Raw genomic sequence first — 21,816 nt, 5'->3', positions numbered from 1 at the left:
ACATTATAAAAGGCTTTTAGTCATTTCATAGTCTTCTTTTACTTGGTTAAAGTTTCAAATAAACTTTGAAAAGTACATTAATGTAATGTATGCTTTAACATAATGAACATCCATTCACAGGAAAATCTTAAGCATAGCAAACGAAATACATATCATTAAAGAAGACATTTCTGAAATACCTAATATATCCCATCATCCCTATAAATTTAGGCAAGATGGCAATTATCATTTTCACTTTTTAATAGATGCAAAATGAGAAAAGTTAGAAAGGTGGCAATAAACCCTCATCATGCTGGACACTACTGATTCTGCCTTTGCGACCAGTGCAGATCATGATCAGCCTGCACATCCATACAGTCTGATCATGATCTGCACTGTTCGTCATTCAGTCAATATCTGTTTTATGTATGCATCCTTTTTAACAGTTAATGGTATTGTCCAAATTGAAAGATGGACAAGTTCATTATAGAAATTCAGCAGGGTAAGCATTAATAGGTCAGAATGTGCATGTTTTCACCTTTTGTAAGAGTCAGCATCATTCACATCACAGGCATTGACCATTTCATTGACTGTATACAGTGCCTGGTAACCTCTTTCACTCCCTTCCGGTAAATGCTGTAATAACCCAGAATATATAAGTGGAACAACCAGTATGATATATAGTGGTGGGAATCATTTAAAATTTCTATGCTCATTATTTAGTACACACAACACCTGACTGTTGATCAATCATGAAGGAAATCAGATGCATCAATTCTGGCAAAAATAAATGAAAAAGCTACAATTACTGAAAACTGTTTCATGTAGGGCAATAACATATTTCCAATAATTTTTAAATACAATGCCCAAGAACTGTCAAATTTCTATCTAAATAGGAATCATTTTACATGTGTTGAGTAATAGTTTAGAATGACAATTTTACCAGACTTAGCTTTTTCCAGGGCATAATTAGGACATCAAAATTTGTCATCGATAAAAAGTTTCACCAATGATCATGTCACAAAACATTAATTCATGACTTGTCATGCCTTGATTAGAATAATAATGATATAATAATAAAGCCTTTTGTTAACTGATACAAAGTGTGTATAGCATACAAATGACAATTTCAAAAATGCCATCAATCATTTCTTTACTTTTAACTACCATATCTGTCCAGTTTTTATAAAACTGATTTTCACCTTTCTGTAGAAGGTAGCCAATCAGGCCAATTTACATCACCTAGTCCAAAGTATCCCTAAGTACTTTACTCAAATCTTACTACACTTTTGGGTAACATATAAAATTCTAATAGCATACTTTAGCCATATCATGTAGAAATTCAATCTCTCTCAGAAGGTTGTATGCCTTACGGTTAAACACGGCCACCTCACAAGTACTCAATGTAAACTGTTTATCGAGATTGGGAGGGGATATCATGGTGTCTGTCCCTGCACCAAACATGCCATTACATGCCATCTCTACATACACTGCGAAACTGTAATGAAAAATCCAAAGCATGCATATATATTAAACAGCATACATAAATATATACTATAGACTATAAGAATCTCTCACTGGTTAAGGATGGAAATATCCGGCTTGGGCCATAAAGAAGCTCTACTGACTTACTACAAAACAGTTATATGAGAGCCAGATATTTCCATCCACACTTTCAACTTAAGGCAGATACTTTTTCTTACATTCTGTTTTCTTCAATTAACAGAAGACATACAAGAGCAGTCCATAAGAAAGCATGCTTGACTTTTCTCAGTGCATGACTCTGAATTAGAGCTTTGCCAGTAAAAACTTTATAAAAGTTTAACCATAAAATTCTAAGTTAAAAAGGGGCATATATCTGTCAAAATTCAAAAGTTATGGTTCTTGCACTTAATTATAAAATGATCATTGGTGCTACGTCTTTTTGAATTCATCCTAGAATGACAAAGTTACAGACCAGACAGGAAATCCAAAGAGACATTCAATAAAAGGAGATAGTTCCAAAAGTAAGAGGAAATTATTTTAAGATTCTTGCATGCAAAACATTGTCAAGTCATGCTAATCATTGGTGCAAAGTTTTTTTCAAAATGCATCCATGATCGACAGAATGAACAGACCAGACACGAAACTGGGATGAACAGGTAGACAGGAGTTGCAATTACTACATGCTGCCCCACAACGCAGGGTAAAAAAGATACAACTCACAAGGATCTTACCTTTGAGAATATCAATAATTCTACATTTGTTTGTACTTAAGCTTATTTATAGTCGTCACTGGTAACCCATATATCCAGGAGATAGTAATTTTAGCAGGAGGATAGTACAAGGGATAGAAAACACTCTCAATTCAAGAAGCTTCTATGGTTTCTTAGCTTGTTAAGCATATATACACAAGACTCTTATCCCAATGTTAGTTATTTTAGCTGAAGAAGCAGGCGATCAAACTCATGTCCCCTGCTTTTGTAATCAGATAGAGTTAACAATGGACCAGTGTCTTCTCTCATAACCTTACAGTAAACTGAAGAATAGTTTGAATGAACTGACTGCATACCTCAAATGATCTTTTGTTAACTTCTCTGTAAGCAGGAAATCAAACCGCTCATATTCCTTGCACAAACCCTACAACAGAAACATCAAAACACTATAATAATATGAAACTCGCTCATTATTGTCATCAATATAGAAACTGTCTGGAAATTCAGCCAGTAAAAAGGATAAAGGTGTGTACATGTACTTGACTTTTTAATGGACTGATATTGGTCCTCCGGTGAATATTCTCCACATGCTTCTATTGGAAAACTGCACTTTTAATGACATTTTTGCATAAGTTTCACAATGCTGATTTTAATGAACTGTTTCATAGCTGTAGATCTAACTACATGTATTTTGAAACATACGGCCAAGTAAAATGCTATGGTCCATATGCTCAGTTTTTCAAAATTTGCCAAATATCAAAATGGGAGTACTTACATTGCTGTTTATGTTATAACGCACTGTAAGGTTAGTGTCCAATTATGGCAAGGATGACAGTAAAGCTGACTGTTTAACACGGGATATAATAAGGGTGCCAGCAACATGTACTCTATCCCTAAAATAGCTACCAGGCAATATTCTAGGTTTCCCAGACAATTAATACTACTCTATTGCTTATGATTTATCAAACATGAAGAAGTACTTTATACATTGGTTATAATAGAATCCAAAGAACATTAATGTCTCCTATATTGGCTTCAAACATCAGATGCCAACTTGCAAATATTCAGATTGTTTAAAAAATATATTCCTCAACTTCATTTCAATCTCGTTTTATTGCAAGAACACTAGATCTTTAATATGACTGACCACAAAGTGACCATGAATTTATGTTTAAAATTTACACATATATGTGTTTTAATGCACCTACTTTTGTTTAAACCATTACAGAAAATGGAGGAAAACTAGATTTTTTAAATCCTTGCACAAACCTGCCTTGGTTCTCCGTCTACCCACACAAGGGCCTCCGAGCTGGAGTCCCATGTCAGTCTAACTTCCTCCCCAACCCACTCCGCTGGTACTGTAACCAATACACTGAACCAGTGTGTGGCCCATCTTGAGAAGTACAAAAATAATATATATTAACAAGTTTAGAATATAAAACTGGGTTTTTCACATTGGTACATGAAAGGATGGTGGAGATGAAAAATCTATTATCACTGAACTTGCCCATAACATTGTTACACCACAGTTACTAAGAGCACCAGTCTTGACTTTTTTAAATGATCTGTATGTGAAAACAGATTTCATTTCTAACTGAACTTATAAGCTGCATTAAAGTTTAATATATTTCTAAACAAATACTAATCTACAATGTATTTCTAAACAAAATACTAATCTAACAAGAGCTGTCCATAAGACAGCCAAGCTCGACTATTCGGAATATTGTCCCAGAAGCAGGAAAATATTACCCCAAAAGGTTAAATATCAGTTAAATAAGAGTTTTAAGTTCAAAAGGGGACATAATTTGACCAAAATGAATATCAGAGTTATGGGACTTGCTGCTATCAACTAGTTTTATAACCCTGAAGGCACATGTGAAGTTTCAATTCAATATCTGCATTAGTTATGGAGATAGTAACTTGCATGTAAAACTTTAACTAGAATTTTCTAAGTCCAAAAGGGGGCATAATTTGCTCAAAATAAAAGTCAGCATTGTGGGACTTGAGCCAGTGAGGTTGGTAATTGATCTAGAAAAAGAAAAAATAAGTTTCAAATCTATATGCCTTTTAGTAATAGCTGTATGCACTTGCACGCAAAACTTTAACCAGAATTTTCTAAGTCCAAAAGGGGGCATAATTTGGCCAAAATGAAGGTCAGAGTTATTTGACTTGGTGCTATCAACTAGTTTTATAATGTCGAAGACACATGTGAAGTTTCAATTCAATATCTGCATTAGTTTTGGAGATAGTAACTTGCATGTAAAACTTTAACCAGAATTTTCTAAGTCCAAAAGGGGGCATAGTTTGCTCAAAATACATGTCAGAGTTATGGACCTTGACCCAGTGAGGTTGGCAATTGACCTAGAAAAAGAAAAAATAAGTTTCAAAGCCCTATGCCTTTGAATGATAGCTGTATGTACTTGCATGCAAAAACTTAACCAAGGTGTGACATCAACGCCGACGCCAGGGTGAGTAGAATAGCTAGACTATTTATCAAATAGTCGAGCTAAAAATATAATTAGTAAATCTGATGAGGAAAAAGAAGTTTTTTATTTTCAGGAATGGTTGGTTTCTACACTGAAATGTAACAATTACGTTGGTCCAAAGGACTGTCCAACTTTAACCTCCTTGTATTTTTGTTTTACAGCTTCCTTATATGGAGTGTATCTGTCACGTGGAGCTGCCCAGTGCTTTATAGATTTAACAGGAGCCTTCTTAGGATAAAGTCTGAAAAGTAAAGGAACTTTTTAACTAATCAGTAGTCTATTAATGTATTTAAAGCTTACACAAAGGAACAAACCAGCTAACTACCAAAGATAGATGTAACACTGAAGGAACAAAATGGAAAGCTGTTAGAGAAAGACTTTAAGTAGATACACAGAGAATTATGCTGGAAAAAGTAACTTTTGCTATCTGCAGAAAGAACTGAATGTCTTCCCCAGAAAAGAGATATGAGCAGTACATTGAGCTGCATATATAACTGATTATATGAAACTCATATCACAGTTTGTAAAAAGATTGCTTGGTCTGCCATTTCCAGTAAAAGTTTGGTTTAAAACCTTCTTATTTTTAACTTGATGATATACTGTGAAACAATAAGCCAGTAACTAAAACTACGTAGCAGTGTATTTTTATAATTACATTTAAAACAGTAACACAAACAAGTACATGTTTATACCTGCTAGTTAGGTTAACATCAGTGAAGTATCTTGTTGAGATAAACTTTTCAGCCCTTTCCAAAGTAGTGCGTCTATGTTTGAGAACAACGGGATCCATATTTCTTAGAACTCTGTGGAATTATAACCTGAATACAAAACAAGTGAAAATAGAATGTGAATTACAACAGATTCACAACTAGATAACAAATTAACTGGTTATTCTACTAGTGCTTTATGGTATAATAGATTTTAGGGTAAAGAATATAGGTTGATAAATTGTAAATATTTTCATCTAGTTCTTTTACTGGCTTGCAGACAGAAATTTTGACATACAGTTTAAATATTTACTTGTTGTGGGCACGGATTAAAACGCAGACGAATAAGGCAGACAATATAGTTATAGAGGGAAAACGCAGACGGGTAGTGTTATTTATCACACATCTGAAACTTGAACTGCGGCAGAAAGTTATCCGGTGAAAATCAAACTATACAGTACCCACATCTGACTAATCAAAGTCATTAATAGATGTGATCTTTATTTTTTCATAACTAATAATTGAAAAGTGAACAAAGCTAATATTCTATACACTGTGTACACAAACAATGGTAAGAAAAGAAAAAGATTGTTATTTATTAATATACGTTTAATTTTTATTTTTGAAAGATTTGCCTTCTGACAAACAGGAAATAAACTCCTTGAATTGGAATACAGGAATTCAGTTTTTTGTATACATTTCCAGTTTTATTATATCACTAAAATCTTAAAAGAACAACTCGATAGTTCGAAAAATATTAGGTACGAAACTTCAAAATATTGCGGGTTAATTTGCCACATATATAAGTTTATCTCGTAGAAATGACCTTATACAGTATAACACAAGTTATAATTCTATCACTGTAAATGAATATTGGTAAGTGACACGCAAAATATACCATGCAATCGGCGACAATTAAATTGTGTTTTCGATTTTTCGCCACGAAAAGACTAAAATGCCTATTCTCTGTAACGTATCGTATTGTACCGCTATGACTAGATACCGGAAAGGGCCCTTTCCGCAAAAAGGGCTTAACATGATCGGAAAGGGCCTGTCATATGTTTATTATTGGAATTTGTTTAATTATTTCTTCATATTTCATTATGACATAATAAAATAAAATAAATTATGAAAAAAAGTCATCAGTTTTTTTTATTTTTAAATGAATTATAGACAAAATACAAGTCATGGCATAAACCGCGCTGATCGGAAAGGACATAACATGAAGGGAAAGGGCCTGTCATATGTTTATTATTTGAAATTATTTAAATATTTCTTCATATTTCATTTAGCAAATAAAATAGAAAATAAATTAAGAAAAAAATATTATCAATTTTCGATTTTTAAATGAATAATAGACAAAATACGGGTCATTGCATAAACCGCGCTGATCGGAAAGGACATAACATGATCGGAAAGGGCCTGTCACATGTTTATTATTTGAAATTATTTAATTATTTCTTCACATTTCATTTAACAAATAAAACAGAAAATAAATTCAGAAAAAAAGATCAGTATTCGATTTTTAAATAAATTATACACAAAACACGTGGCAGTGCATGAACGGCGCTGATCGGAAAGGACAGTATAAGCTATCTGGCTTTCAGAACTGTTTTAATGGTAGGCTACAAAATAGAACGAGAAAAGTGAAACGAATGGAGAAACCTAACTAGATGAGCTAGATTTTCTGTTTTATTTATTTGTAAAGACCTCCGATTTTTTAAATTATAATTTTCATTCAGTCCGTCACAACTATGAGACCTTGTAGCTTACACGGATTAATGATGAATATCACGTCTGAAACCTAAAAAAGAAAGATTTCTTTCTCGGGAGTGATTTCTCGAACATCATGCTACATTATAAATTCACTGACTTCTTAATATTGCCCAAAATTTTACTTTAAATAAAGAAAAATAACCAGCACCAAGGAAACATTAAACGCTTTTCAATTACAATTTAGCGTTTGCTGTCACCTCCGCCTGTTGCTACGCAACGCGATACGCTGAAGTGCCCGGATATCCGACCTGATCAATGTTTATTACTAGAACTAATTGAATAATTTCTTCATGTTTAATTTGATAAATTAAGAAGATTATAAATTATGAAAAATCATTTTTCAAAAGAATTATATTATGTTTAATATATAATTACAAAAACGTTTACTGCGTTCATTGTCAAAGCACAATTAACATAATGTATGCGGCGTAACAAACACGTGCCTCTGATTAGTCCTGATAGAGTTTGATTGGATTATCACACCTATTGATTATATCAATTAATCAGTATATTTGTAAGCACACACAAGTGACATGCGACAAATAATGTCTAACAATTTCTTTATACTGGACAGATAATCGCCTTGATTTAACTCAATGGCAGATTATTTTAACAACGAAAAGCCGTAAAAACATCCTTAACCTTCTTTAATTATTTTGATTGACACGTATAGCAATCAGTGTTTACTCAACTTGTTGATTGATAGGTGACACTTGAATAACCTGTCCGTTCATTATAAACAATTATAAGGTACTTTAAACAGAAAGATAAGCAATAAATTTTTAAAAGTATATTTCAAGAATATTGGTTATAATTAAACTTCCAATTGATCTGTATCAATTACATTCATGTATCATGTTTAATTTATCAAATTAAGAATAAAATAAATTATTAAAAAGTATTTCTTTAGATATATGAGATATTTGTAAACTGTTCATTCTTCAGTTTTTAGGATATATATGATATCAGTTGTGACTGTTATTCATACAGTAATGTGGATGTCTAAAAGTAAATTATTAAAAGTCTCTTGTAATTCATTTATGAATGACAATGTACTTTAGTTTATATGTTTTAACTCCATGTATATTGTAAATTGATGAGACTATAATGAATAAAATATATAATATCTGAATATCTATTTTCTTTCTTATGCCAAAAAGAAATATGAAGAAATAATTATATAATTTCTGATAATAAACATTTGACCGACCCTTTCCGATCATATTAAGCCCTTTCCGATCAGCGCGGTTTATATACTGACGCGTATTTTGTCTATAATTCATTTAAAAATCGAAAATTGATACAAGATTTTGAAAGAGAAAATGACAGCAAGTTTACAGTCAATTTGAAAATGCCAGAAAGTTTACAGTCAATTATGTTATTGTTATAACGTATTTTAACGAAAATCGAAATGTAAGTGTGACTCTAAGTAAACAGCTGATTTTTGGTTATATTTTGTCATTCAAAGGAAATTCAAAACGTGGTATCACCTTCAGTTCCCCAGTTTTTGAAAGGAAACGTTATAGAAACAAAACGTTTAAAAATGGTTATTGGCTATGATGTAAAATAATTCAGTTTTAATATGCAGATGTTTATTTGTTGTCCGGAAGTGTTAAAGGTTGTTAATCAGACTTTGGTCAACAAATGGATTTGTTCAAAACAGCTAATCATTTACACTTACATGTGTTCACTGATTTCTTGGTACATGCAGGAAGGTCAGTTGTTCCGGGTACATGTTAGATTTTCACTGGAATTATTTTTAAAATTTGATTTTTCTATCCTGGTTGCTAGACCAAGATAGCGTTATTTTAGCACAAGTATAAATTCAATAAAAATATTTTGCCTAATGAATAATTAGAATATAAGCATTATTGTATTAAATTTGTCAAATATTTGCCTTGACAAGTATATATTTGCCAAAATTCATTAGAAATGCAAGTTAATAAAATTATTATTATCTCCCTTTGTCTATTTCAGTAGCGCAACCAAGATAGATTGAAAATACACGAATTCCATCACTACATGCTATTTCAAAACTTGCTTTTTGTTAGGTAGTTTATCAAAATATGTATCAAATTCAAATGTAAAACTTGATATTACATTGAAATCTAAAGAAATAGCTAGTCCACTTTTTAAATACCTTTGTATTTAGGCTAAGGGAGATTACAAATTACAAAACTCCATTAAAATAATAAAATTTTTATTTGGAGTATATATATAACTCTAAGTAACAGGTCTTTCTGTTTCTTAAATAAATCTATAACAGAATATATGAAAAGTGAAAAATGTCATAAAATGTTTGTAGAATGTGATAATGCTTTGCCACAGAAAAAATGCCAGCTAAGCATGTGTAAATTAGGTTTGTGACATAAGGTAGTTGTATCGTCCGATAATATCCTCGGACATGACCAATAATACCCCTTTTCTTGAAACCTCAATAGCCTTAATTTCCAGGAAATAAAAAGCAGATCTTGAAAAAAATAATTTATTGCGATAATGTTTTCAGAAAACTGCACAACTTTCTGGAAAGTTTAGAATTTGATCGTGATAGCTAAATATAAGTATTAAAAGTAGTAAAAACTACAGAAACGTTTTTTAACAAGTCACTTTATTATTCACCCAATGTTTCAGCTACATTAGCCTTCTTCAGGGTTCATAGCTACCAATTATCTCGTGGCAGTTTCAAGCATTAACGCGAAATTTTGCGCTAAAATATTTTCAAGAAACAAATAATAAACTTACGGTAACTAGAAAATATTAACTTCTGCTGAAATCTATGGTGGCATATGTCTGCCACGAAATAGCTAGGTAGCTATCACGATACTTCAAAAGATACCTTGATAAAGCGAAGTTTTCTGAAAAGATTTTTTCAATAGCTGAAAGTTTCCCGGAAATATTATTGCGATAATTTACTTAAGTATCTCTCGAGGCAGAAATATGCCACCATAGTAAGGGCAGTAATTGGGTGGCAATGTGAACAGAAAAAGGCATGTTTGCTCTGTATTTTCTACATATAGTAAAAAATGTCCACAGATAGCTTGTCCTATTTCAAATTAAAATTACGAATAATTTCAAGACTGACATAAATGGCGAGAAAAGTATGGGTAATATATTTTCGAGATTTTTTTTATTTCAAAATTAAAATGCTGTGACTAGGAACTTCTTTCCATACTAAAATGGAGTTCTATTTCGAAAAAAAAAAAACCAAACTCTAATGCGTTTCTACCCGAAAATGTCAATAACATTTAACACGCACGCATACCTCTAAGGATTTCTCAAGTAAAAACCGGTCCACTGTTCCGCGACTCAGGACTCAGATGTCTCTTATCTTAGTGATTTTACCTCTTTTGAGTAGTATGTAAAATTTCCTTTTTTTCAGGATTTGAACTAAGCCAAACAACATGTGTGTAGTTTTGGGGTTTCCATGACCACAATCGCAGACATTTCACTACGAACTATATTACAGTAGTAAATTTGACAATGGGTCAGTCACACTACACCATATAGCGTTTACGGACGTCCAACGTATAACAAAATTTTCAATACGTTCGTGTCCGTTTGCATGCGTTTATTTTCCGTTTCTCATGCGGCGCCTGCACTCTTTGTCTGGCGATGTTCATTCCATCCGGTGGAAGGTTTTGAGCATGTTCAAAATTTGGAAAGTACACCACAGGACAAAGTTGTTCGTTAGATGAACGATAGCAATGCGCTGGTATGCGTTTTGTTCGTTACTCGTGCGTTCCTTATTCTGTACTTGTATGTTTCGTATCGGTTCTTGTCCGGTGGACCGGATTCACGTTCGGACTACTACCGGACTTGCAACGGATGTAACGTATGTTCAACGGACGATAACTGTGAAATTAGTCAATTTATTTAATAATTAGTCAAACAATCGAAGACTCATGCGTTGCGCCTACGTTTTACGCGGTACAAGTCCGTTACTAGTACGGCGATGTCCGTTAATTGAACGTTGACAGTCCTGTGTATGTGCGTTAATCTTGCGGTCATTGTGTGTTTTATGCGCCCTATACACCGATCGCGAGAGCACCGAGCAGCAGTGGAGGATGCCTTTCGTCACCGAATAACTTTCTGCCGCAGTTTTTCTAAACGTTGGGCGTCCGTTAACGCTATACGGTGTAGTGTGACTGACTCATAAGCAGAAGAATTACGGACCATTCAATTCTTTTCAAGAAACAGTTTAATTTGTCTAAAATTACAAATGAACCACTACTTTGCGAGTTAGTCTCTCAAAATCGTCTAAACACTGGCTCCACCTCTTTTTGGAGGCGAGTTGAAAAAAGAAGTCTATGATTCTTCCAAGGCGGCGCTAATGACCAGAACTGCACGAGTTCTAAATGAAAACAAAGAGGGTGAGGCGATATTTTATTTTCTCTTCTAAATTTAAGACCTTATTTCAACAAACGGGCAATGTACTTGCACATTTTTGAAGAGCGAAAGCATTTCTTGACACAAAGAACTAGAGTGGGAGCCAATGCAGATTTAATTTCAGGAAGTTTAATGCTTTAAGGATTTTAGCAACCTCTTTATGTGTTATTATTCATTATAATTAATACATGAAAGTAAATGCTGAGAAAATACTTTTATACAAAATATTTTTAAATGGAAGATTTGCGAAGTTTTATGTGTTCTCTGCAGTATCTTTCATTCCTTAGTCGTAGGTATAATTAGAAAAAGAATTTTACATCAAGGTACATATGACATGATGGTAGTAGTTTTATTTATATGTTTAACATGAAAATGGTGTTAAATTGATAAGTAATTGGTTGTTAATGTAATGAAAAAGAATAAAGTACAAAGATTTTTGCTTTGGCTTTTCAACTGCTTCGTTTGTTACACAACGATCCTGAAACATACTAGAATTGCCCCCCTTGATGCACTCAGTAATTGCATAAGGAAAAGAAATTATTTGGTCACTGTACACAAAAGTTTTACTGTTCTGGTTGATGTGGCTTTGACATTTGACCTATTGACCTCAAAATCAATAGGGGTCATCTGCTGGTCATGATCAACCTCCCTATTAAGTTTCTTGATCCTAGGTCCAAGCGTTCATAAGTTATCACCTGGAAAAAGTATAACTGTTATGGGCCACTGTGACCTTTGACCTACTGAACCCAAACTCAATAGGGTCGTCTGCTGTCGTGATCAACCTCCCTATTAAGTTTCGTGATCCTAGACCCAAGCATTTTCAAGTTATTGTCCGCAAATGGCTTGTTCCGTGTCACTGTGACCTTGACCTTTGACCTCAAATTCAATAGGGGTAATCTGCTGGTCATGACAAACCTCCCTATTAAGTTTCGTGAACCTAGGCCCAAGCCTTCTCAAGTTACCGTCCGGAAACCGTTCAACTGTTCAGGGTCATTGTGACTTGACCTATGACCCCAAAATCAATAGGGGTCATCTGCTGGTCATGATCAACCTCCCTATTAAATTTCTTGATCCTAGGAATTATCATCCAGACACCCTTTAATTGTTCCATGTCATTGTGACCTTGACCTTTGACCTATTGATCTCAAAACCAATAGGGGTCATCTGTTGGTCATGACCAACCTCCCTTTAAACTTTCATGATCAAAGGCCCAAGCATTCTTGAGTTATCATCTGGAAACCGTTGAACTGTTCCGGGTCACTGTGACCTTGACCTTTGACCTACTGACCTCAAAATCAAAAGGGGTCATCTGCTGGTCATGATCAACGTCTCTATCAACTTTCATGATCTTAGGCCCAAGCGTTCTTGAGTTATTATCTGGAAACTGATTGGTCTACATACCAACAGACCGACCAACCGACTGACATCTGCAAAACAATATACCACTCCTTTGAAGGGGGCGGGGGGTATAAAAATGTATCAATATACAATTAGTAACAAATAACAGGATTCCAAACAACAACAAGAAGTTCTTCCCATCATTTTTTTTTATATTTCTGTCATACAGTAAAATGATAACAACATGAGGGATTAAATATATACATCAATGCCTTTAACAATATCATGGATGGAGAGAAAAAATAACTTCTATCTTAACCTTAATACACAAAAATATGTTAAACTTTAAAGCAAACTACTTTTTTTCACATTGAAACTAACTGTTGGCATTCACAACAATGTCAGACACTAGTACTTTTTGAAAACCTTCAAACAACTAGAACATATCTGATTCTACTTAATTTAGGAAACACTGTCTGAAAAAAAAAAAAAACTTTGTATTTTTCTTAACCATAACTAACTGTACTTGAAGAACGACTTAGGTTTTAGTTTCTAATTCAACCTACATTTTAGTTACCAAAACTTAATTTTTGCCTCATGCAATGTGATTATTCAGTTTAAAGATCACATACAGGTATCAGTGTTTAAACACTTATCTGATTATCACTGTGTACAAAAAAGATAAATTTGATAACAACCAACTTAAAATACCTACATTGCTTGAAAAGATCACTTCTACCAAGCTAATAACTATGTATGCAGTTAATTTTTCATAAACTGCAAACAAAATCTGTAAAAATTACATCTATTTTTGTTTCTTTGTCCATTTAAGGTAAAACTACAGAATTTCCTTCTGCCATTGAAATACACAGATAGATAGAGAAATCTTTTATTCATTCATAAGAAGAGAAGCAATATAGTATACATTTATTAACCTGCAAGCAACATAGTGTTTTTATAATTAATTGACATCAGAAATAAATTTTATTTTTCCCCCCTGCAAGTTTTGACTTTGGCCCAGAAAAAGTTACACCGAGTTACAAAAGCCAACAGCATAAACTATGGACCTGCGATTTAATTAAGGAGTCATGTAATTATACCATAATTTATGGTAATCATACAAATATAATGTACAAACTAATTTTAATTGTAAAATCAATATAAAGTTATACTCTGGCAACAAAATGTTTGTCTTCATTTTCTCCAAGTGTCATGATTAAGCCCCAACTAAAGATGAAAAACTCCAGTATGAAGATCAGTCTGATTTATTTATTTGGGTTTAATGGGTCACCAACACAGTATAAGTTATATGGTGCCAAACAGTACTATAAATTTTGGTTCCACATCTCATTTTCATCGAAATAACAAGAGCTGTCACTAATGGTGACAAATGCCCCCATAGCGCCTTGACCTTTGACCTGGTGACCCCAATGTCAGTAGGGGTCGTGTACTCAATAAGTACTATCAGCATGTGAAGTTTGAAGGTACTGGGTGCAGTGGTTCGCGAGTAAAGTGCCTTCGTGCAGAAAGTTAACATTGGCCCCTGTGACCTTGACCTTTGACCTGGTGACCCCAAAGTAAGTAGAGGTCGTGTACTCAATAAGTACTATCAGCATGTGAAGTTTGAAGGTCCTGGGTGCAGTGGTTCGCGAGTAAAGTGCCTTCATGCAAGAAGTTAACATTGGCCCCTGTGACCTTGACCTTTGACCTGGTGACCCCAAAGTCAGTAGGGGTTGTGTACTCAATAAGTACTATCAGCATGTGAAATTTGAAGGTCCTGGGTGCAGTGGTTTGCAAGTAAAGTGCCATCATGCAAAAAGTTAACACTGACCCGTGACCTTGACCTTTGACCCCAAAGTCAGTAGCAGTCGTGTACTCATTAAGTACTATCAGCATGTGAAGTTTGAAGGTCCTGGGTGCAGTGGTTCACGAGTAAAGTGCCTTCATGCAAAAAGTTAATGTTGTGACGGACATGCAAAAAGTTAACATTGGCCCCTGTGACCTTGACCTTTGACCTGGTGACCCCAAAGTCAGTAGGGGTCGTGTACTCAATAAGTACTATCAGCATGTGAAGTTGGAAGGTCTTGGGTGCAGTGGTTTGCGAGTAAAGTGCCTTCATGCAAAAAGTCAACATTGTGACGAACATACGGACAGTAAAAAACTAATATGCCTCCCTTCGGGGGCATAAAAACATGAGGTATGGAATCAAAATTTGCATACCTGCTGGAATCACAGAGTTACTGCAAACTGAGTGTTAAGACCCTATTAGTCACCTCTTACGATCATGCAAGGGTAAGTCAGTAAGATCAGTCTAAGGGTACAACTTTGCCACTGGTCAAATGTGTTTAAAAACAACTATTCAGACATTTGGTATAATCTACAAACTGTTATAGGAACTGGATCTAAAATTGCTTCTTTAATCTTATTACATAATGCAAAGTTGCCATAGAATTACACTGTTTTCATGTCTACATAATAGTCACAAGTTACATTTCAGTCTGTTAAAATGTTCTTCAGATCTGCTCACAATATTTTTTTTTTCAGTTTCAGAAGTTTAGTCCTACTAACTGAAATCACCTTCTGCTATTCATCTTTTAGGAAGCAATGTATTATCTATCACTAAGTATTGTGCCTATCATTTCTTACAAATGTAAGGAAAAATAAAACCACCTATATAACCATTTTAATGAAATACCGGGTATACTCTAACAAACTTGCCTTAGAACTACCACTTCTAATACCATATATACACTAATAACAAAGATTTCAAATAAAGTATTTCTACCCACAACTATGTACACAAAATTATTGTATCACAGTGCTATGAAGGAGGCCTAATTTGGTATTTCATAGGTCTAACAAAAATAGGTCAAACATTAAACACTAAGAAATCACATTATTTTGTCATTAAAGTTCTGTGTTTAGGAAAAACTGACTATTTGCTAAGGATATGATTCTGTGAATTTCAAATTTCACAGATAAAATGTACATAAATCTTGTTTGTTTGTTGGGATAGAATAAAAGAATAACTGAAATATTATTCAGTGTATTGATGAACTCCATAATTCTTTTTTACTCTCGATTGTTAATGATTTCAAGGAGTAGAAAAGAAAATACTCTAAGATTGCACATAACAAGAAAAACAGTTCTTACAGCAAACCATCAGTAACTAGCAGTTTCGAATGTGTTATATACCAAGAAATCATGAATATTCATCAAGCACAAATTTTTGTGGATTTCGTGGTTGCATTAATCCACGAAATCTAAATCACACTGACAAACAAAAATTTCCATTTATTTTATTTTCAACATATCCCCACAAAACAGTCGTATAGACAAAACCACAAGATTACATGTCCATGAAATTAAGCAATTTCAAAGGATACCATCATTCACAGTTGTTTGGTACATAAAGTATTTCTCCAGTGCGATAGCTTTATCTTAATATATAATTTAGTAATACACCAATACTTTCCATAAATAAAACAGAAGTACATTGTACCTCTTCTATATAAGGACCAAATTTCTTTTCACAGACAGAGCAGATTTGGGAGGGTACTGAACTCACAACCTCTGATACAGCTGCCCAGAACTGTCACTACTATGCTTACAGACAGGGTCTTTGACATCATACCATAGTTAAACAAAACCAGTATTTTATGTGCAAAAAGAACAAAGCCATTTAAATGTTTTTGGCTTAGCACCATTTTTCAACAGTATTTCAGTTCTGTAACGTCTGGCATTTAACACAATCAATGTTCCTGTATTCTGTACCAGTACAAACCTGTTCAATGGAAGTAAATGCCAAGTTCACACGAACCAGAGGTGGCGGATGAATTATTTAAGATACAATGTCTTTTATCAAAGCATCAAGGAGAACATAAACCTTGCCGGGAGGATCAAACTGAAGACCCTGTGTTCTGTAGATCTGCACTTTCCCTATTTAGTTAAGCAGGCCATTTAAACAAGTGAGTATTTTGGAAGAAATTTCACAATTACACACTGTTATATTTTCAAATTTGTACAAGCAACTCAACACATTTATAAATGTTAGGTTAACAAAATAATTGCACAAGCAAAATCAGAATTTCAAGCAATTTTATATAAATAAGAATTGTAGGAATTTAATAAGTAATCGGCCTTTTATGCTGCAAACTGCTGAAGCCTTACCTAGGGTACCTAATGAAGACAGAATGTGACAAAAAATATGTAGAAACTTTTTAATGTACACAGCCATGTGTAGCCCATAAGATGTTGCCTCACTGGTCCCACAATTAATGAAAATACTCTCAATGATGTATGTTTTTTTTAAAGATGGTTAAATTTAAACCTGAAGAGATCCCTCGCATATAAAACCCTTCACAATGATTTTTCCAAACACAAAAACCCCAGTATCTGCAGTTACCTAGCATGTTGTTTACCTCAATGCCAAAACCAAATAAATGAAAAAGTTTCAAGAAAAATAACAACTTTGAACTTCAACAGAATCAATCCAAATGGTACTGTATTTATCTGTAAATTTACTTCCTGGTTCAGCAAATTCATATATATTAACTACTGCAAAAAATATGTCACAAAAATTCTTACATATATTATAAGCACTTTGTATCAACTTAATGCTATAACAAAAAGAAAGACATCAACTGTTATATATACAGTCACAATATACACAGGTTGGAGGACTAAGTTTGTGCGGACTCTTGTTCTATTTGTTTAAGTATTTCATTCTCAATGTCGGGATCATCAATATCGTCCCCGTCATTGACCATTTCGTATTCCTGAAGTTCACGTTGTAATTCTTCCTCCCACTCTGGTACATCAGACTTTTTTTCATCCTTCTTGTCTGAAAATAGATTTCAACCAAATTATCATACTCAGTCTTTCGAGAAAACAAAGTTAACCCTTACCCTGCTTAATTTCTATAATGAACTGGTCCATCATTCAATTTGGGCAGCATCACTTATTATTCAAAGGGGTGTTCACTGAAAATTTACTGACTGAACAGCGAACAGTGGAGACCATGATCAGCCTAGTCACTTGCTGCCAGCAGGCTAAGGGTTAAATTTAATCTGTAATTTAAATATGACTTGAATCTCTAAAAATTTATGTTGCCATAAATTCTTTTGTTGTTGTTGTTGAAGCCTAGTTCTTTGTTGTTTTGTCAAAGCCAAGCCTTTTATTGTAGTATATTTTGTATCTACACAACATTGCATTAAAACCAGTGCTATATTTACAAATATTTGGGAAAATAATATTTCAGTGTTTTAGTCTTAATTTTTCGACTGAGAATGTTAATAAATAATAGGCCCTACTGACACTTGAAAAACATGAGATTTACTCCGTAAAGCTCATAAAACAAAGTCAAAATTATGGTAGAAGCAATACATTAAACTTGATTATTTCAATCTTGCCTTCTAGTTGGGCTACCTCCAAAAACATTACTTTGAAAATAAAATATATTCAGAATTTTGTATGATTACATCTAAATATTTGTTACCAAATCATAACAAGAGGACCATGATGGTCCTGAATCGCTCACCTCTTCCCACATGACCCAGTTTTAAGTATGACGTCGTTTTTTCTATTATTTGACATAGTGACCTTGTTTTCGAGCTCATGTGACTCAGTTTTGACCTTGATCTAGATATTATCAAGATAAAAATTCTGACCAATTTTCATGAAGATCCATTGAAAAATATGGTCTCTAGAGAGGTCACAAGGTTTTTCTATTATTTGACCTATTGACCTAGTTTTCTAAGGTACATGACCCTGTTTTGAACTTTATCTAGATATCATCAAGGTGAACATTCTCACTAATTTTCATGAAGATCTCATGAAAAATATGGCCTCTAGAGAGGTCACAAGGTTTTTCTATTTTTATACCTACTGGCCTAGTTTTTGACCGCAAGTGACCCAGTTTCGAAACTGACCTAGATATCATCAAGGTGAACATTCAGATCAATTTTCATGAAGATCCATTGAAAAATATGGTCTCTAGAGAAGTCAAAAGATTTTAATAATTTTAGACCTACTGACCTAGTTTTTTGACCGCAGTTGACCCAGTTTCGAACTTGACCTAGATATCATCAAGATGAACATTCAGACCAACTTTCATACAGATCCCATAAAAAGTATGGCCTCTAGAGAGGTCACAAGGTTTTTTTATTATTTGACCTACTGACCTAGTTTTTTAAGGCACGTGACCCAGTTTCAAATTTGACCTAGATATCATCAAGGTGAACATTCTGACCAATTTTTATGGAGATCCATTCACAAGTATGGCCTCTAGAGAGGTCACAAGGTTTTTCTATTTTTAGACCTACTGACCTAGTTTTTGACCACACATGACCCTGTTTCGAACTTGACCTAGATATCATCAAGATGAACATTCAGACCAATTTTCATACAGATCCCATGAAAAATATGGCCTTTAGAGAGGTCACAAAGTTTTTCTATTATTTGATCTACTGACCTAGTTTTTGAAGGCACGTGACCCACTTTCGAACTTGACCTAGATATCATCAAGATGAACATTCAGACCAACTTTCATACAGATCCCGTAAAAAATATGGCCTCTAGAGAGGTCACAAGGTTTTTTAATTATTTGACCTACTGACCTAGTTTTTGATGGCACGTGACCCACTTCGGAATTTGACCTAGATATCATCAAGGTGAACATTCTGACCAGTTTTTATGGAGATCCATTCACAAGTATGGCCTCTAGAGAGGTCACAAGGTTTTTCTATTTTTAGACCTACTGACCTAGTTTTTGAAGGCACGTGACCCAGTTTCGAACTTGACCTAGATATCATCAAGATGAACATTCTGACCAACTTTCATTAAGATCCCATGAAAAATGTGACCTCTAGAGTGGTCACGCACGCACGGACGGATGACGGACACCACGCGATCACAAAAGCTCACCTTGTCACTTTGTGACAGGTGAGCTAAAAATAATTAAATTAATTGATAAAATCCCTTAATTAAATATTTTTTGCACTCAGCATGTTAAACTAGAGCTATCACTAAAGGTGATGAATGTACCCCCCGCATGCACAGACACAGTACATTGCAGTTTGACGCACACAATATTGCATAATTATGTGGACTGCATGTATATAGACTGTATGTATACAGTATAGTAACAAAAAACAAAGTCCCATAACTATGCAGAATATTTATCTAAAAGAATGTAACATGCACCATGCACAACGAGGGTTGGTACTGATCACTTGTGTGAAGTTTCATTAAATTGTGTGTAAGGGTTTGGTAGATTAGGCACACACAAGATTGCATATGCAGACTGTATGTCATAGTATGTTAACAAGAAACAAAGTCCCATAACTCTGCAATTTTTGTCGCTGAAAGAACCTAACATGCCCATGCACAACTACTGTTGTTACTGATCACTTGTGTGAAGTTTCATTAAATTGTGTCAAGGGGATGAGGAGAGATGGTGCGCACAAGATTGTGTCTATGTATATAGTATAGTAACAAAAAAACAAAGTCCCATAACTCTGCAAATTTTTTTCTGAAAGAACCTAACATGCCCCATGCACAACTACTGTTGTTACTGATCACTTGTGTGAAGTTTTATTAAATTCTGTCAAGGGGATAAGGAGAGATGGTGCACACAAGATTGCGTCTACGGACAGACGGACGGACAGACAGACAGACAGACAACCTGAAACCAGTATACCCCCCCTTACAACTTTGTTGTCGGGGGTACAAAATTTTTTTGAATGGTCCTGTATATCTATAATATTACATGAAATACATGTATACACAAGCCTCTTTAAGCTGGATATGAACGGTAAAAGAACAAAATTTTATACCAATAATATTAAAAGGAATGGTTTATGACAACAATTTAAACTGGGAATATATATTTACATGAACTCCCAAACATGCAAGACAACAAAGTACAACCAAACAAAGTAACAGATACGGTAGAATAAGATGACATGCAGGGGAAAGGGAAGGTGATATAACAGTATGAACCTTGTATCTTGGCAGGGAAGGTTTTAGAAGTGCAGCAGTGCTTGACAAGATCCAACACCTAAACTTAACTAAACATAACAGGATCTAACTAAATTATTCAGAAACCAAATTTGACCAAGATCTGATACAAATAATTGAAACTCAAAAATATTCTGGAAAGGATTTATAATTATTCAGTCCCACACAAATAAATGAGTTCTATGTTGTGGGGGGAAACATGACTACAAATTTTCTTGATGACTGATTATTCAGTAAGATGAGATTTCCTTTGTAAGACTTCTGCTTGTGAAAAGAGAAGGTATTACAAAGGGTAACCCAACAATATAATAAAATTATACTGAAAACAAGAAGTTTAGTCAGTAAAATACATGGGAAATACCATATGGTTACATCTAAAGCCAGATGTGTGCCTGGATAATTATAGAAATGATATTTCGAATCTGTAACATACAGTAGTGGTGACTGAATTACATTTTTTTGTATATATACCAAATTCAGTTCTGATAATATCCCTCAAATGTGTTCTTATTTCAATGTAAAGGGAGGTAATTTGTAATTGTTATAGTATGTGTGAGTGTGTGTTACCAGGATATATCAGAGCTAGGGGTACATCTCAGTATTTTTCTCTGCACATATCGTCGAGGCCTGTACCCCTAGCTCTGATATATTCTCGTAACACAGGAGCATTACATATTATAACTGTTTTATCGCATAGTTTTATCACTTAAATTTATATATTATTTTCATTTTAAATTTTTTATTATTATTTTTACACTTTTGATTCCCTTCCTGCGCCTTGCTGACTGAAACTTCTGTTTTAGAAAATGTGTTCCCCAGATAAAAGTATCAAACAGATTTCTGCATCGGTTTTAAATCTTTGCATTTCATTGGCATCATATTGTAAAACTTGCTGTTTTGTTTGTAAAAGAAAGAAAGAAAAAGAAACAT

The 21,816-nt window shown here is 34.0% G+C and overlaps 2 protein-coding genes across 7 annotated transcripts in view; both read right to left on the bottom strand.

Moving 5' to 3' along the window:
- The window catches only part of LOC123552164 (alpha-mannosidase 2C1-like), a 107,204-nt gene extending 100,862 nt beyond the window's left edge, over positions 1 to 6,342 (bottom strand). For all 3 annotated transcript variants that reach the window (XM_053541703.1, XM_053541702.1, XM_053541704.1), the window contains exons 1-7: positions 6,266 to 6,342; positions 5,353 to 5,478; positions 4,770 to 4,901; positions 3,444 to 3,567; positions 2,531 to 2,598; positions 1,300 to 1,477; positions 518 to 615 (exon numbers count right to left, since the gene is read on the bottom strand). In XM_053541703.1, coding sequence (XP_053397678.1) covers positions 518 to 615; positions 1,300 to 1,477; positions 2,531 to 2,598; positions 3,444 to 3,567; positions 4,770 to 4,901; positions 5,353 to 5,450 — 698 coding nt within the window. In that variant the 5' untranslated portion in view covers positions 5,451 to 5,478; positions 6,266 to 6,342. The remainder of the gene's footprint in view (positions 1 to 517; positions 616 to 1,299; positions 1,478 to 2,530; positions 2,599 to 3,443; positions 3,568 to 4,769; positions 4,902 to 5,352; positions 5,479 to 6,265) is intronic.
- Positions 6,343 to 13,058: 6,716 nt separating this feature from the next.
- LOC123552161 (synapse-associated protein 1-like) overlaps positions 13,059 to 21,816 on the bottom strand; it is a 28,811-nt gene continuing 20,053 nt past the window's right edge. For 3 of the 4 annotated variants that reach the window (XM_045341590.2, XM_045341591.2, XM_045341594.2), the window contains one exon: positions 13,059 to 17,710. In XM_045341590.2, the coding sequence (XP_045197525.2) occupies positions 17,550 to 17,710 (161 nt within the window). In that variant the 3' untranslated portion in view covers positions 13,059 to 17,549. The remainder of the gene's footprint in view (positions 17,711 to 21,816) is intronic. The other variant, XM_045341595.2, reaches the window with a different exon arrangement.

This window comes from Mercenaria mercenaria, chromosome 4 (assembly GCF_021730395.1).
Source record: "Mercenaria mercenaria strain notata chromosome 4, MADL_Memer_1, whole genome shotgun sequence".
NCBI lineage: Eukaryota > Metazoa > Mollusca > Bivalvia > Venerida > Veneridae > Mercenaria > Mercenaria mercenaria.
The sequence above is the reverse complement of the archived record's forward strand: the minus strand, read 5'-3'. Positions and strand labels throughout refer to the sequence as shown.